The sequence below is a fragment of the Puntigrus tetrazona genome, chromosome 20, assembly GCF_018831695.1.
Source record: "Puntigrus tetrazona isolate hp1 chromosome 20, ASM1883169v1, whole genome shotgun sequence".
NCBI classification, from domain to species: domain Eukaryota; kingdom Metazoa; phylum Chordata; class Actinopteri; order Cypriniformes; family Cyprinidae; genus Puntigrus; species Puntigrus tetrazona.
The window spans coordinates 20,161,702-20,179,601 of NC_056718.1; the positions used below are offsets into that span (position 1 = coordinate 20,161,702).

The 17,900-nt window shown below is 37.4% G+C and overlaps 2 protein-coding genes across 5 annotated transcripts in view; one reads left to right on the forward strand and one right to left on the reverse strand.

Annotated features, from left to right (window-relative positions):
- The window catches only part of msra (methionine sulfoxide reductase A), a 59,469-nt gene extending 53,172 nt beyond the window's left edge, over nt 1-6,297 (forward strand). For all 3 annotated transcript variants that reach the window (XM_043219762.1, XM_043219764.1, XM_043219763.1), the window contains exon 6: nt 6,007-6,297. In XM_043219762.1, the coding sequence (XP_043075697.1) occupies nt 6,007-6,177 (171 nt within the window). In that variant the 3' untranslated portion in view covers nt 6,178-6,297. The remainder of the gene's footprint in view (nt 1-6,006) is intronic.
- A 5,549-nt stretch (nt 6,298-11,846) lies between these two features.
- Nucleotides 11,847-17,900, reverse strand: part of rcan2 (regulator of calcineurin 2) — a 56,274-nt gene continuing 50,220 nt past the window's right edge. For both annotated transcript variants that reach the window (XM_043219894.1, XM_043219895.1), the window contains one exon: nt 11,847-14,418. In XM_043219894.1, coding sequence (XP_043075829.1) covers nt 14,264-14,418 — 155 coding nt within the window. In that variant the 3' untranslated portion in view covers nt 11,847-14,263. The remainder of the gene's footprint in view (nt 14,419-17,900) is intronic.

The following is a 17,900-nucleotide window of genomic DNA, read 5'->3' on the forward strand; positions in this document are numbered from 1 at the left end:
TTTATGCATTTAGCAGCGTGCAAACAAAACACAGGAACATGTCACCAAACAGCTCAGCACCACGCCACCTACTCCACCGCATGTTTCATAGATGACTCCGTAATCATTTTTGGTTTTTTTAGCATCCAAAACGCGAGGCCTTATATCTTTTGTTAGAAGTTCTATTTTTAATAGCGCTTTCTAGATTTTTGGGGTTTATCGCGACATAGTTTATATTCTTTTCTAGACCCTGTTTGAATTCTGAGATTCACACAAAAAATAAAACAACGTTTAAGTTCATGCAGAACCAAAATAAGTCATTTGCATTTTATCCCCAGTCAAACAAACTGACATGTCGCATGTGGTCAGCGTTGACATCATCCATCACGGTGTCCCTCAGAGTGAAGCTAAAGGTCTTTGTCTTCATTCTTTGAACTAAACAGCCTTTGCATGAGGTCATTGGACTCAGGCCCTGTGTGTTTGTCTGCGGATCGTGTTTGTCTAGCCTCTTTGTTCTGGAGGACTCTGGGTCCCTGTAGGCTAACGACCCCCTTTCTGAAGCTGCATGACTTGAGCATCGCTCATGGGTGGGGTGAACCGCATGCTCCCTAGAGGCAGAGTGACCCCTGACCACGGGAGGCATGTGGCATAATGAAGATCTGATTGAATAAGATCACAAATGAATAAAAGATAGAACTGACATGCAGAGAGAAACTCTCTTCCAGCCAGTGTGGCTTTCTCTCTTTGTCTCTGCTGACTGAAGTAGATCTGTCTTACAGACGGGCCCTAATAAAAAACAGAACCGTATGCTGTCCACACTAGACACAACTGATGACGCATCACAATGCTTTTCAGTCTACGCTGGAAGCATCGAAGCTGCGTGTGATCTGCAAATATCAGATATCAGACCAATCAGATATTATTGTTTCAGCTCAGTAGTTTAACCTTATTAATCTATTGGTATATAAAAAAAATATATAGGCAATTGTTTCAACACTTAATTGTTTTTTACTTTACAACACATGTAATGAATTTTAAAGTCATATAATTTATATAATATATAAATGTTTAATATATAAACTATAATAGTATATTTAGTATATGTACGTGTATAATAATTTCATTATATATATATATATATATATATATATATATATATATATAATATATATAAAATCATTCTATTAGTCTTTATTCATTAATACAACTATCTGTTCATCAGTCCATCTGTCTATTCATCTATCTGTCCATCCATCCATCCGTCCACCTATTGTCCATCTACCATCCAACTATCCGTTCATTCGTCCATCTGTCTATACATCTATCGGTCTATCCATCCATCCATCAGTCTATTGTCCATCCAACTATCCTTCCATCTGTCCATCCATCCACCTATCCGTTCATCCGACCAACAATCCATTCTTTTAATCCATCTTTTGCTCTACCTATCGATATGTTGTTCCGTTTATCATTCTATCTTTGCTTCTATTTAAATAATATAAATACTATTTATTTTTCCAGACAAATAGGAGAAATAGAGTAGGTGACTGTCTAATGAAAGTGCCACAATGGATGCTTCCAGCCTAGACAGCTTCATTAAATATAGGTGGGATTTGATTTATATGATTCCCACTGATTTCATGCCAAAGCATTCAACGTTTTCTACCTGTGACTTGTTCCATGTTTGATTCATAGAAAAATGACTCTTCCTCAGAGAATGAAACTGTCTCGACATCAAGGCGACTCATGGAGCTCAAGGACAAAAGAATGAGGTGAACAATAACGACAGACCAGAGACCCTGAGCCAGACTGAGGAGCTCAATTGTAGGCTAGAGTCAGACTGAAACAAAAGGATATAGAGAATAAACCTGGGGACATCTGTTTATTCATTCGTCCTCCCAGCAGTTTCAAATCAAAGAACCGGACATTATTTACATTCCTTGTGCTCAGCAGCTATAAAAAAAGAATCTTCTTCAAGGAATTAAATAATTGCATTCTGCAAGCTAATTTGAATGTTGTTCTCTACATCAAAGCCATGTAGGGCTCAGTAAATTCTGCAAAGAGGAAAAAAAGGAAAGAAAAGAGGTAAACAATAGCACTAATAAACCTGAGATCTTACAGAAGCTGCATTCTAATTCACTTCCCATCTGTATACAGTGTGTGAGAGATTCCGTTAGGTTAATGTAAATTAATCAAAGATTATTTAATGCAAAATAACACACACACACGAATATTCGCATAATATACACAGTATACACATGATCCGTCAGAAATCATACTAATATACTAATTGATGCTTAACACTAATTTCTATGCATTAACTGTATTCTGATACATTTTTCAGGATTAACTGATGAATAGTTTTTAAAAGAACACTTTTTTTAAGAATAATGTAAGTCTAACTATAATAATGTAATGTCACTTTAATGTATCCTTACTGTATAAAATTATTCATTTCTTTCTAAAAAAAAATTGCGCCAATTAGATGTTCTTTCAGTTGTGTGAAAAAAAAGAATGTGTAGTGATACAAGAGGCACGGCAATCCAATCAAAATCAAGTATCCCAGACCAGGTGTAATAATACTTCCGGTTTCCTAAATGAACCTGATAAAACCACATCTTAACATTCTGCATAATTACAGGCTCTTGGCTCACAGCTCTGGTCTGTTTTAAGGGAGGTTCTTGCTTCAGCTGTTCGTATCTGTGTTCCAAAAGGTAGAAATGGAAATTGACAACTTGATATGCCATTATCAGTAAATTGGTCATATCGTCCTCTCTCAGATAGCTCAAAACCGTGCCACGCTGCCCAACAGCACGTCTCCTTGGTGACTGTTCCGGCTAATAGCTGCACATGTGTTGGAGTGAGCTGGTGATGGTATGTTGATGGGTGGAGCCAAACCCTGTGCTGGGATTTGCTGCATTTGGCCAGTGCCAGCTTGGCCAGATGCCGGTTGGCACTTTCCCATTGAGAGCGGTGGCTGATGGTACAGACCTGGACTACTCTTTCTGTGTTATTTAGCCAGTGTGAAGGTATTGCTTGGCCATGTCAGGTGGGGTTTACTTGCGCAAAACAGAAAGAGATAGGACGGCAAAGAACTATTTCACCAGCAGAAACTACACTGAGGGACTTGCTAGGCACTTTCAAAAGCACACTTTTAGGTGCTATTATGCGCATTCAAGCTACTAACACGCACCCTTTAGGGTAAAATAATGTAAAAAGGTATATCTTTAGAAAGATCTTCACACCATTGACTGCTTTTGTACCTTTTTCTCTTATGAGTATATATATGTGTGTGTGTGTGTGTGTGTGTGTGTGTGTGTGTGTGTGTGTGTGTGTGTGTATATAAAAAAAAAAAAAAATATATATATATATATATATATATATATATATATATATATATATATATATATATACACACATACACACACACACACACACAATATTAAAAGTTGTATTTAAGTATTTAAAGTTAGTTATCTCTGTATCCGCTTTACATGATTCACTGAATGAGTGGATATGTTTGTGTATATAATATACATATACATATACATATAAACACTTATGAGAATAGATGCAAAAAAAAAGATTTTTTTGTCTCATATAGTAACAATTTGTTTTGTAACCTGTGCATATATAAAATAAACATTTCATGTATTATTTTCGGAAGTGTCCACAAGTGAGAAAAGACCACTGTAATTGGTTTGGCTTAACTATGTTAACCTTATGCTTAACCAGAAAAATCCGGCAGCATTGTTAATAAATTAGTCTGGGCCAACATGGAAATGCATGCTGGCCTTGTCAGCAGGTCTCAATTTTTTAAATTTTAAGCGTTTTCTTCAAATTTCGTGACATTGTGGCAACCTCAATTTTCTGCACAGGATGAAATTTTTCATCTGGTGAAAGCAGGCACATTTTGCCCACATGCCTTCCAGTTGAACCTGTATTAATTTGTCTTTACTGGCGGAGCTCCCTGTGGCCCCTCAGGGCACCTGATGGATGGATGGGTGTACAGGGTTTGCTAGGACTTTATAAAAAGACAGGGAGACAGAGAGAGAGATGATATGCCTGTACCTAGCTCCTGTCTCCTGCAGCTGCTCCTAACAGGTGCGTAACTGCTTCTTGCCAGATGGTCAGCAAAATGTGGTAGTTGGCAGTTCCTTCACAGAATCAACCCTTCCACTCACACAGGCACTGAAACGCAAGATGGAGAGAAAGGGTTAGAGAATGGGAAAGGTTGGTAACAGAAAAAGTTGCTAAGCGCTATTGCAAGCAAAACCTTTTAGTTGTTTTAAAACTAGTTGCAGAAGTGGTGCCTTTTCAGTGTGCAATTCTGCACTAAAGCGTGTCAGGTGTCAGTGTCAAGAACTGAGAAAGTTGTTAAGCACACACTTTTTCCCCAAAGATGGGAAAGCCAAAGGACTCTAGAACATTTAGCCAACTGAGGCAGTGTGGTACAGTCATTCACCAAGGGATGCTGTTGGCCACAATACAAAGTGGAGCTTTAATAAATGATGGCAATAAAACGCTTTTTTGTTATTAGTCTGTAGGCTTTTAAATAAAATGTTTTAAATTGTGTGAACATATTACATTTACTATTATCAGTTATATTAAAATGATAGAATTACATGTATATCAATTTCTTGAATTTAATTATTCATAATAGAACCGTTGTTAATAAATACACACACAAATACGTAATTTTAACTAATAAAACAATGCAATGGGTAATTCAAAATATGTGTTACACCTTTAAAAAAAATAATATTACCACAGTACACAGGGACTGTTTTGTTTTTGTTCTTGGTGTTAATGTAGAACTGATGTTCAGTCAGATTCATTTTATTCATTTGAGTTCAGTTCAGTCCTGGGGTCAGACTGTCCGCAGCCGAAGGTGGGTTGTGGAAAGGTAATCAGGTGCAGTGATCTCTTTCCACTGCTGTCCCTCATCGACCCCGAACAATCAAACTCTGACTGAGAGAGAAAGACAAATGGGGGCAGATCAATATAGACTCCATGCCCCAGCCATGTGGATGCTGCAGGGATCATTGGGAGTATGTGCTTGGCCTCGGGCATTAGGAGTGCAGGGTACTCATCCTTCCCATAATCCTCCTAACGGACTACTTTCAACATCTGGAACGAGAAGTGAACATCTGCCCTTCCCTCTCAATTTAGAAATCCCCATTACTCTGTTTTTCTGGGTTTCTCACTAAATGGATGCTGTACTACTTCACAAAGGATTATTAAGGATAATTCACAGGGGCCTGGAAGAGAACGCTAGGATATTAAATATCACAGAATAATATAGCCAAAACTACAAGTTATAAATAATAGTACTAAGATTTCTCTACTACTTTTTTTCGGTCTTTTCTACACCAAGGTTGCTTTTATTTTATGAAAATACAAAAATATGAAAAGCGTGAAATGTTTTTACAATGGAAAAGATTTGTATATTTTTCTATATTTAAAATTATATACCTATGAATTTTCACCAGCCATTACTCCAGTCTTCAATGTCACATAATCCTTCAGAAATCAATCTTAATATGATGATTTGGTGCTGAAAAAATATTTCTAATTATCAACGTTGTAAACAGTATTTTTGTAAAAACCATGATACTTTTTTAGGATTCTTTGCGTGAACAGAAAGTTCAAATTAAAAGCATTCTTTTTAAATTACAGTTTTTTTTGTGACATTATGAATGCCTTTACTGTCACTTTTGATTCATTTAATGCATGCTTGTTAAAAATATTAATTTCTTAAAAAAAAAATACTTTTGAACAATTATGTAATAAATATGTACATACATAGATAAGATCGTTTACTTCTAAAGGTCAGAGACAACGGACATTTGCTACAAAATAATTTTTTTAATTTTAGTAAAGAAAACCTTGATTTTAACATTTAACATAAACAGACCTAAAAACAAACAAACTTGATTCTTCTATTTTGTTTGAAAATACACACTTCATTTAAGGCTACAACAAACTTTCACTGTATATTGATCATAAATGGCCTTCTGTCGTCAGGTGCTGACTGAAGAGGGTTTTGGAGCCGTCACCACAGAAATAGCAATGACGAAGGACTTTTACTATGCAGAAGACTATCACCAGCAGTACCTCAGCAAGAACCCTGATGGCTACTGTGGACTGGGCGGCACCGGGGTCTCCTGTCCAATAGGACTGAAGAGTAAAAATTAGCACGCTTCTCCTGTTCTGCGATTGAACAATATTAACTTGCCTTAACTAAAACAATCACCGCTGCAATACCCAGAACTACATGACACATTGTTGTATATGAATAAAAACTGTATAATTCAAGTGCTTAACAGCGTATGTGTTTTTTGTGATCGCCAACTGACATTTATGTAATGCAATGACATGCATATATTTTAAGCGTGGATTAGTGTCAATATATTTTTTTGGGGTCCACTTGAGGTTTAAATAAAAGGTAGACACACTGATGTCTACGGCAGGCAGGATTGTGGGTTCGTGTTTGTGTGCTTGTTCTAGATCCATCTGTCTATCCGATTCGCATACATATCTATTCATCCCTCCATCTGTCCGCTACCTATGTGTTTCCTTCCATCCCAGCCGTGCAAACAAGCGCTCTCGTCCCTTTCTAAAAGTGTCAGCGCATATTTCATCTCCTCAATTAAAGACTTGACTGCGGTCCCACACAAACAAACACAGCCTCTTGCATTCACACAGCAGAATCTGTGTATGTTGTACAAGGAACGCTGCGAAAAACCAACCCTTTGTTGATGGCACAAACAAACGCGCATGAACACCAATTAGTGTTCCTGATGCAAAAATATCGAAGTATTGTTAAAGGAATAGTTCATCCAGAAATGATAATTAACTGTTAATTTACTCACCCTCAGGACGTCTTCTTTCTTCATATGATTTATAGCTGGATACATGGTGATCCTTTGGTAAGTCAATGGCTGCCGTCACTTTAAGAGTCAAAAAAGCAAAACAATAAATGCATAATTAATACCCATGGCTTCTAACAATATATTGAGGTCTTAAGAAGCAAAATGATCGGTTCATGCAAGATGATTATTTTTGGTGAGCTATTTCTTTCATAAATAGTAAAATACAATCAAATGTTAATATGAGGGAATTTTTCATATTGTTTTTATATAAATGTTTTAAATCATGCGCTGCATAGAGCACTGAATGGATGCGTATTTTTCTAGGCCCAAATCCAGAAATGAGTATCTTAGCACGTCGGTTTCCATCATTCTGCGTTTTTTCATTTTTTCATCTGTGGTTAACACAAGCTCAAAAAAATTGCAAAATAAAATTGTGAATTTGCAAGATTTTACTTGTCTTGAAAAAGAAAGATGCTGAACAAGTGGCTAATTGGCACCAGAGGTAGTCGGGGTCAGGGACATTAAATATCATCGCTTCAAGCAGCTAAACTCATTTACAAACTATATATCTAATTGTGCTTTTGCAATTATTCTAACTGAAACCTTTTTTTAAAATACTGTAACGTTGATGACGAAGTCACACGACCATTGTGTAGTTTGATTATTAGTTTTTATTTAGGCTTTAAAATGAATAAAAATTGTGTTAATTTGGTTTTTACTATGAAGATTATGATGAACAAAATGTGTATATATCATAACGTTTTGTTGGTCACAGATTTTTTTTTGTTGTAATAATTCAAAAGCCAACAAAAAAATCCTAAACCAGGGTGATGCTTCTTCCATACTGACCTACAAAAATACGTCACCACTGCAGCGTTCTATTTTGTTGTCTTTGAGGTTAAAGAAAATGTCCATAAACTAATGGCAATTTTCTACCAAGACATTTTTCTATTTTTTCTATCTTACGGTTCTTACAGACAGTTTTTGTCACCTCATATTTCCAAGTGAAATAGAGATAATAAAAAAACTCAAATATTAGGATTTGTTGGCACAGAATCAGTAATGCATTCGATGAAAATATAAAAGCATAATACAGCTTACTTCTCAAAATGAAAGCAACCAAAACTTGTTATTCAAAATATTATTTTTCTAAATAGCGAGTCAAAGACACAAATGCTTGCGTTCACAACAAAAATAGATATTTGGGAAAGCAATTGGTGTTTATGGAGGGTCTCTGGTGGGGCTGCGGGCATGTGTGGTTTTGGCTAATCCTCTGAGCAGGTGGCTACCGCTCCATGCACCTATTCCTGTGCCACACTCGGAGAGGGCCTCTCTGGGCAAGGCTGGCACTGGTGCTCAGGAACCTGGCCTGGCACAGCTTCTAACAGGCTGCTTTCTCCAATGCTGTGAAACAAGGACACTCGGTGACGCACACACTTTGGCCCCCGGAACCTGGGCCTGGAACACACACACACATACTCTGTTTACTTGGACTAGCCGAGTTAGTGGCTCAGGTCACAAAAGTTTTTTTTTTGTTTTTTTTTTTTTATATTAAAAGTTTAAGAAAGTCACATGACCAAAATGTATTCAAATTTCATCATCTTTTGTTAAACCGTTTGCTTCTCATATCCATACGCACCTGCTTATGTGAGCTGAGGAGGCTTTTATATTCCGACTTTAAAAAAGGCAAGCATTTTTGCTTACATAACGCAATACAAGGACGTACGAATGACATCATATTTAAATGAGATTGACTGCTTTTTTTTTTTTTTGCAGCCTAGTCTCAAAGCTACGTAAATAAATGTGGAATTTAGCTGAAAATTGGTTTTTAAAATGTTCATTTCACAGTATATTTCCTTTCAGGTTCGAGTAGTTAGCATTAACAGATGGTAAGACTGCCATCTTCTGGTGGATAGTGAAATTGCGTCTGAAGGCAGCCATTATAAAATGGGTCAAATTGTATAAAATCGAGTAGCAAATGGAGATTTATTTGCGTTACTGAGAAGATCCATTCTGTTAAAGGTTCATTTTTAACTACTCAAAACATATTTGTATAATAAATACCACTGGATATCCTCATAAAATAGGCTTAGGGTTAGGACACTTAAAAGTGTCTCGTAAGTATGCATTGTGTTTTATGTGTGTTTTGGTTAGTTGTAGTAAGTGATCGTTGGTAGTGGCCACCTAATTAAAATACATTATAATGTCATTATCATTGTTATGTTGTCATGGATGTTGATTTTATTTTACATTTTTAAAATGCATTATTAAAATGCAAAATTCCTTCTTGGGCCTGAAATGAAGGAATCTGGATCAGTATTGACGTGCAGATATTCAGAAACGTTAATTGTTTGTGCAATTAATATAAAACAAAACCCATACATATATATTTTTTATTCAATTGCTGGCATTATAAGGGTATTCTAATTACATTCATCAAGCGGTGATTGCTTTTAGACTTGTTTTTGGGACGTGTTTAGATGTGTTTTTGTTTTTTTGCAAAACGTGGATAATGCCAGCTCTCCTACTATCTCTCGGCCCCTTTCACACAGCACAATATGTCAGGGGAAATGTATTTAAATTCTAAAAAAGATAAAATCAAACTTTCTGCCTTTTAATAGAACCTTTTTTTAAAAGAATGTGCACTTGAAACATTTTGCGCATAAAATTACGAAGATTTGCTTTGAGTCCACGCTTGTTACATACATGTTAGATCATAAAGTCATTACTGCTGTGGTCTTGGGGAATGTCAGCACTTGTTGATGCTTTGTCTTTCACTGCATTGAATAAATACCAGGCATTATGTTTGTTTTCTTCTAAAAGAGACGGAAAAATAATCAGATCTAGCAGTTTTTAATGCTGTTATACGAAAGGCTATACGGAATATCTGTAGTTTTTTCCACCTTTGCTCCATTGCTCCACTCTCTTTAGTGTGCTTATACCATGGAGTCAGATTGTTTTCTTTCATGTTTCTTAAGCATAAAGGAGCAACTGTATCTAAAGTGATAGAAAAGACAGGGTACATAGTTTCTGTTACATCATCAAGTTTTTCTACGTTACAGAAGGACGGACCCATACTGAAAATGGCTGAGGACAGGCTGTGGCATCTGCGGCAGAGTGGTCGGACGTCGAAAAGGTATGTGGATGAATTTCTAGAGCTTTCTAACGAGGTGAGCTGGCCTGATGGCCTTCATGGTGTCTGCTGAGAAGTAACTGATTTCTGTGACATGAGGTGGTCATTTTAGCCAGTCTGTCTGCTTCCTGACTTAGTCAAGTGTGAGCTCTAAGACTATGTACCTCTAAGACTATGCATTTCTAGAGAGAAGAGCGCAGGTATGAAGACCATCTGTTTTTGACAGGTCAGGTTTGCTCCAAAAACCCGTCCAATTGTCTATGAAACCTTTGTTATTCTTTGGGCACCATTTTGAGAGACAACAGTCTGCTGTGTATCTCTCCTCCCGGTAAACAGAGAGGAAACCAGAGCATATTATAGTGTCTGACATCTTACCTGTGAGTTTTTTTTAAGATTAACATCATTAGCGCCGACACGAATAACAATCTTATTATGTTACCATTAGCTTTTTGAACGGACTAGTCACCCAAGTGCCCTGCTCCACGGGCTCTAATGCCAGAACTAAACGACTAGTCGCATTCAAAACTATCTACAGCCCTCACATTCTTACAGTCCTCAATTAAAGAGTCGATGTGTTTCTCTAATTCTGAAACCTCTGTCAGCCTAGCTATGAGAGATAAACTATACATGTGGCAAGCGGTGCAGGTGACAATGCAAGGAGAAGCCATGTACTCACCGTGAGTGAGGAACGATTCACTTACCACTGCTGTTTGTTGAACTTGTTGAAAATAAGGAGATGAAGTAGCTGACAGGCTAATGAATGCTCACGCGCTGCACCCACGTTGCACAGTTTTTGACTAATTTGACTCTTGATTGTTCGCTTTTAATCTGATTAGTTTGATAGATAATACTAGGGAATTAAGTTATATTTGATCGCTTTAAACAACAGAGAGTGATAAACAGAAAAGTGAAAACACAACGCAGTATTCTGCCCGTCCATTGTTTGTGGCAGTTAATTAATGGTGACATTTTTCTTCTTTTTGGATGTGATGGCGGTTGGCAAACCAACTTAATAGTTGCACTCCCGCCACCTACTGTAAACGAGTGTGAAGCGCTCAATCAACAGGAAGTTTAGAAACAAGAACTACTTGTTTACTTATACTAAATCCTATCAATCAATCCTGTTTTTTTAAAATAACTAATTTGCAATACATTCCTAATTTTTTAGGTCTATCACCTAATAAAACCTGAAGTGACCAATATTCCAAATATTTTAAAGCACGACTTAGACGACATTCTCTTTCATAAGCCTCACATTTTATAAGTACATGTTCTGCATTTTCTCTTAACCCACATTTGTCACATTTTCCTATTTTATGTAAACACTGATGTAATAAACAATAACCAATATGCATTCTTGTTAGAACATCGTCTTTTTCTATTTCAAAATCTTCTCTCCGAACCAACCTTTCCTTGTACGCAATATAATTGTCTACCTTTTGTTCCTTCTTTCCATTCATTCTGCCACATTTCCTGTATTTCTTATACTACTAAAGCTTTTATTTGTTGGTGACAATTTAGCTCTTTTCAGAGACTCAGAGACTCAAGTCTAACCTAATGTTACTCGTGGTTACTTTGTAAATACAGCATATACCTCTCGTAATTTCAAGTGGTAAATTTTTAATATGACTCATGACCTTTTACCCTTTTACTCTTAAAAAAAAAAACACTGGTGAAATACCAGTATATCGACAAGGACTATATATACTATGTTTGACCGTGTTGAGACTATGGGCATTGGAGATTAATAGATATATATTCTATATTAGCCCGTATCTCATGAATAATTAAATATTCATCATTTATTTTACATTTTGATCTATACTGTATCTTCACAAGTCACCAGACCACACCAGAGGTTTAAAACCAAACTTTTTTTTAATACTAACAAAGAATCATCTCAACTACTTGTACATGGCTACCATGAATATTTGTACAAAAATGCAGTAAAAATATTATTGATTAATATATACAGATATGTCTCCTTAGTGTCGGCAGGCAGGACGCACATGTAGATGACAAGAACACCAATGGTCTTGCACGAGTATACACAATACAGATATTGTTTCCCAACATCAGTGACACTAACTCCAGATCAAAGACTTTAAGAACAGATATAATATCATGTCTTCAGGAGTACATGAAAAATAAAAGGAAATACAGTTACTGAATGATACCGTGTACAGTCATGTGAATAAGAAAGTGCAATACAGAACAATACAAAAATCTTAAATTACATGACGGTAAGGAAGGCTGGCAGCGTGTGAGACTGCGATAGATTTTTTGTCATTGTGAGAATATGGGAAGAGCTGATTGGCCGAGCAGGCTATAATTAAATGGAAGGGAAAGTCCAAGGCAGTGGACAGTTGGTTGGTATTAGTTTTGTTATATTGCTCTCATCCCCTTTATCCTATTGACATGTACTGATCCTACTTCTTTTCTTTTTTTCTTTTTTTTTTTTGGAGAAGCAAACCAGAGTGTGCACTGTTAACTAAATCAAATAAGGCTTGTGGCTGTGGTAGCATAAGGAAACATCTGTGTGTCACAACGCAGACGGTGATGTCAAAAAACAGCAGTAATACCCTGTTTCCAGAACAGTGAAAGAGTCACTGCTTCACGGGGATGGGATGTATTACTTCTACATTCTTTCAGGCTAATGGACACAGACAGATGAATCGCATACCAACAGCATTTGAACCAAAGAACAATCAGAGATTGGAGGAAAAATGGTTGTGGCTACCATCCTTAACAAGCCGTGAACACTGAACAACAGATGTTTAATCCTTATAACCTTCTAAAATTTACAACATACTCGTACAATAATACTTCAACATGGGGGGCATCAGTCAAGTATCACAGTAATGACACATCACAGTGTTGATGGACTGTCCGGGATGAACGTCGTTTATATATTTTGGAAGAAAAAATGTAAGCATTATACCACGACTAACTAATGCTTTCTCACGGTGCGTTTGCCAACTACATGGGTAGTATAGTGCCTTTGCGACTCAAATCTACGGATATGGTTTGTGCATGCCTTGATGTTATGTACTTTGGATATATAAATAGCTGTTTTTTTTTGTTTAGCTTAATAATCCATAAATGAGTTAGGCACACCAAAAAGATACTGACTGAATAAGATAGGTTCATCACCCATGTAGTTACCCAATGTGTAATAGCACTTGGAAGATCTGTCTCAGTAGCATCCTACGCAATTTCTTGGACGTGATTAGAAATGAACTTGTGTGTGAATGAAGTCTCACAGACAACGAGAAGAGCTGCGGATTTGGGACAACTATGTTAAATTCTAGAAACGAGTAACCATGCATAATACAGATTTCATTAAATGACACCTGATTACCCATTGGTGTCATCAATCTGTAGTGGGAGCTTACAGAGAAAATAAGTCAGGTTTAATATTTCCGTCCCGAAAAGGGCACAAGCACAAAAAAAAAAAAAAAAAAAAAAATTCACATTGAGGAAGCAACTCATATAGGTTCCACTGAAAGGTGCAATCAAAATGTCAGCTTATCGTTCGGAAAAGCATCGTTTTTCTGTAAGAACACTGTTGGCGGGACACAGACAATTATACACAGCGGAAAATAATAACTTACAGTTTGCTACCAGAACATGCACTGGCCTGAAGAGAGCGCTTCTTGTGGTCTGCACTTTTTGCTACGCAAAAGTCAACCGTTTTTGCCATACTAGGTTTATTTGACAGAAATTATTTAGGCAAGATATATTTCTAGGGGTGCCACATGCAGCGCTGGTGTTTAGCCACATTTAGTGGCTAGCATGCCCTTATGAAGAACGTAATATTATTAATGGCTTGCTGGGTAAAAAATGGTACATAGTTGTGGTGGTGCAAGAGCAAAGCCAAGTGGCCTGCTATCAGCCAGTAGGCACATCTGACACTATCACGTGTCGCGGCCCAGTATCCAATCAGAAATGTATTTGAGAGCAGGGATGGGTGCATGCTGCCTCTAACTGGTGATCAGATGACATTACAACAGAGTCAGATTGGAAAAGAGTTACAGAGAGCGGCCATATTTAACACAGAGTATTGCAACATAAAAAAAAACGAACAAAAAGAAAACAATTGTGTGACAGCACATTGAGTATTGTATACAAGTGTGTGCTGAACGAGAAACACAGATTAGAGTCCCTCAGACCCTGCTTGTGTATTTGATAAGGTTCTGAAGGAGAGTGGCAGAGGTCCTGTGAAGGAGATGGTGGAGGGGATAAGTCCTCCTGACTCTGTGTGGAGCTGTAGAGTTCAGTGTGAGACTGGCAGGTCTGGGCGTCGGGTCTGGATGATTTTTGGTTTAGGGTTGTTCTTTGGTTCCTCCTCCTCATCCGTGTCACTGTCACAGACATGGACCACCACGCTGGGTGTAGACTCTGTGCCTGCATGTAGCTCAAACTTCTCACCTGTACGTGTAGAAGAGAAGAGTCTGTCAGCTTGATATATTGAACACAATATTTTATAGATAAAATAAAGCAACACTGATTAAAAATGATTAAAAATTTAATAAAAATTATAGCTGAAAAAAAAAAAGAATTTTTACATCATTTTTTATTAAACTTTTCTATTCTAATTGCCTTGTACAGTTAAAATATAAAATATACTGTATTCATTTCTCCTGCAATACTAATATCCAGGCCTAGAGGGCACTCTTTCTCCAGAACTCAAAGGGAGAAGAGAGAAGATATTTTAGGCTGGCTATAATTGCTGTTTTGCCAGAGAAAACCTGCAATGATCCATAGCATTACAAGCATTAAACATATATACAGAATCCATTAGGGAACTGTGCTCTGTATCCAATGCTGAAAATCCTTATAACACTGCTAGAATGGAAACCTAGAAATCCACAGAGCCTGTCAGTCAGAGTGGTCTGGAGGGGTTTCCACACTTCAGGTAATTAAAACTAGAACTGCACACATTCGCAAGAGATAAGCTGCTTTTCTACATCTCTCCATCCCTGTAGCACGAGGGCCGGATGAGAGTAAATATTTGAAATGCACTGGACGAATACACTGTGTATATGTTTGCAGGATGGAACAGAGCAGGAAGCGGAATGAAAGTTTACCACTGTGCCTTTGGGCGGCATGAGTGTGCAGTGCATTGTGGTCACCCAGAGGATCCAGCACACTCTAAAGACCCTTTTATCTTTTATTATTTTTTTCTGGAAATCTCTGGCATACGCTGCCTTTCTTTTCCCTGGCCTAGTCCCCTGTTTTTGCTCACATTTTCCTGCACACAACCAAACGCGCCCATCCGAACTTTTTATCTTCTCACTGTTTTTGACCTAATTCCTCTATCAGTTACGCATCTTATGTTTTATTCATGCGAGACGCACTCGTTCAAACAATTCCTCAGCTATGTTCCTACAAATTTACAATCTCTCGCATTCCTCTTCTCCTGCATAGCCCTCCTGAGGGCTCAGCCTCTCTCTGAAACCTGGGCATGACGTCAATGCTGCATACTGACGTCAAGGGTCAGACAGCCCGAAGAGAGAAAGTGCGAGCAATCAAGCTCATTATGAAACCTTAAAGTATTCCTAGACCGTAAGAAACCTCACGAGAGGATAAAAACATAAGGTTGCGGGGGTTTATGCGGTAATGTTACAAAGCCCTCCTTAATAAAGCAGCAAAAGCGAGTCTTTATTAAAACAGCGGTGATCTCATTGGCATGCGGAGCACATCTCTTCAGCTCTCCTTCAATTCATAGGCGCCGCTCATCCAGAGCCGTGCGTGTGTGCATGACAGCCGTGCACCACTGAAGACCCACCAGCTGAGAAGGAGAGAGGTGGTGAGCGAGTGTGGCCGCCGAAAGGCCAGATGGATTTCGTCCGTTTAGTGTAGGTTCAGTGGGCCGGCACAGGGAAACTGTGTGGGGTATTTTTAGAGCATTCTTTCGAAAGAAGGGCAAAACACTCCACTTCCCTTCATCCTTTTAAAGTCCTCCTCTCCGAAAACAAAATGACAATTTCTGCATTCCTTAGCAACTGTCCCAAAAATAACCCCCCTCTTCTGATTGAAAAAAATTAACCCTTTATGGCAAGAATGCCATACAAGCTGGAGTGTACGAGGGAACAGATCCAATCTGATAAGCACAGCTGCAGACTGAATAACAGGCAGTGAATGGATAATGACTCACGCAAATTGCCGTGTATTTGGTGTCAGCCATCTGCCACCGTGACTGAAAATACCCTCAAATAAATAGTAAAAAGTGAGGAGCTATGCTGTACAGTGCTTTGATCCGTTGACATTATGCACGTTTGAAACCTCTGAAGTGGCACTGTAACCTTACAGAGAGGATGGATTTCCACTCATTTTAATGAGCACTGAGAGGAAAAACACAGCATGTGCAAAAATTTTACCTTTAGCTACTAAGCAGTACCCTCAAAGGCACACATTTGTATCTTACTTATGAATATATCGTGAATATTGTGATTGCTAACATGAACAATAGTTTTAGTCAGAATTTATTAAAGGGGACATCACTTTTGTGTGTCTACAGCCACCCTATAATGATAAAAATCCATCCAGTGATTTATTCAACATCCCATTGAATCATAACCTTTTTTTCAGAACAAGCCGTTCACAGATTCTTGGCAGAGCGATGCTGTTTTTACAGGCTCCTCCCACAATTGTTGATTGACACTGATTGAGCTGTAAACTGCCACTGTTTCGATGCAGGAGCAGCTATAGACAAGAATGTCTTCTAAGTGATTGAGGTGTTTTGTTGTTGAATGCAATAATGAACATAGCTGTCGTCATTTACTACCACCATCTGAGCTGCTGAAGATACAGCGGATTGCTTTTGTTTTTGAAGGGATTGCACCCCCTGATCTACCATCTGTGATTGTTATGAATCTTTGCTAAACACGTTTGCTAAAACATGCTAGTTAGTAAGTTCCATGGATAAATGCAGGTAAAGTTTACAGTCTCATAACTGCAGAGTGAGTGGAGCTCATTAGCATATAAATGGATATGCGCCAAAACAGGTCACTGTGAATAGAGCTGCTTTTGCCATGGTACAAAGGGTGTTGTTTTACACTACCATTGTAAAGTTTTAACTAGTATGTTATGGATTTTTCGAGCTTCCTTACCAGCTTGAGGAAAATTTATCTCCCATTTAATGTTACTTTCTACGTATTATAATTATAGTTGGAGTTTGTAAGATTTTTCATGTTTTTGAAATAAATCTCTTCTCCATTAATATAATGAAAAATACAGTAAAAATGTTATACAGTAAATTAAAAATGCATTTTAAATAACTTTATTAGATATAACTATTTTAAAATAAAACTCATTTCTGTGAAAACTTGAAGTTGTGCTGCTTAATATTTTTGTTGAAAATGTTATGCTTTTTAAATTGTTTAATGATTTGAAAGATCAGCCTTTATTTGACATGGAAATCTTATCTCATTGCTTTCACTTTTGATCAAGTCAATGCAGCCTTTTTATTTAAAGTAATAATTTCTTTAAAAACTTTTAAACAGTTAGTAGTATAATAAAATTAACCACAACACTGCTACCAGAAGTGTGATCTTCATTGTTAGTTCATCATTCTTAATCAATTATTTTACTTAATTTTACACCTATTAATATTATTTTTGTAGTGTTCTTAAAAGCATAAAATGATTAATTTTGAATGAGTTCTGCTACCTTTTAACTCTGCTACCTCTGACCTTCACATAGAGCCATCTGTCATGGTGTGTTGTCCTATCATCATTTTCATGAGCTTCCCGAGTAACCAGTCACATGGCATTTACAGCCATACATCTGTATCTGATGTACACCAGAACTAAAACATGACAGTAGGAGACCTTGACCCCCCCTTTTTTTTAAAGAAACTATAGTGCAGAAACTATAGACATATAGCACATAGTTTGAGCTCTGAAATA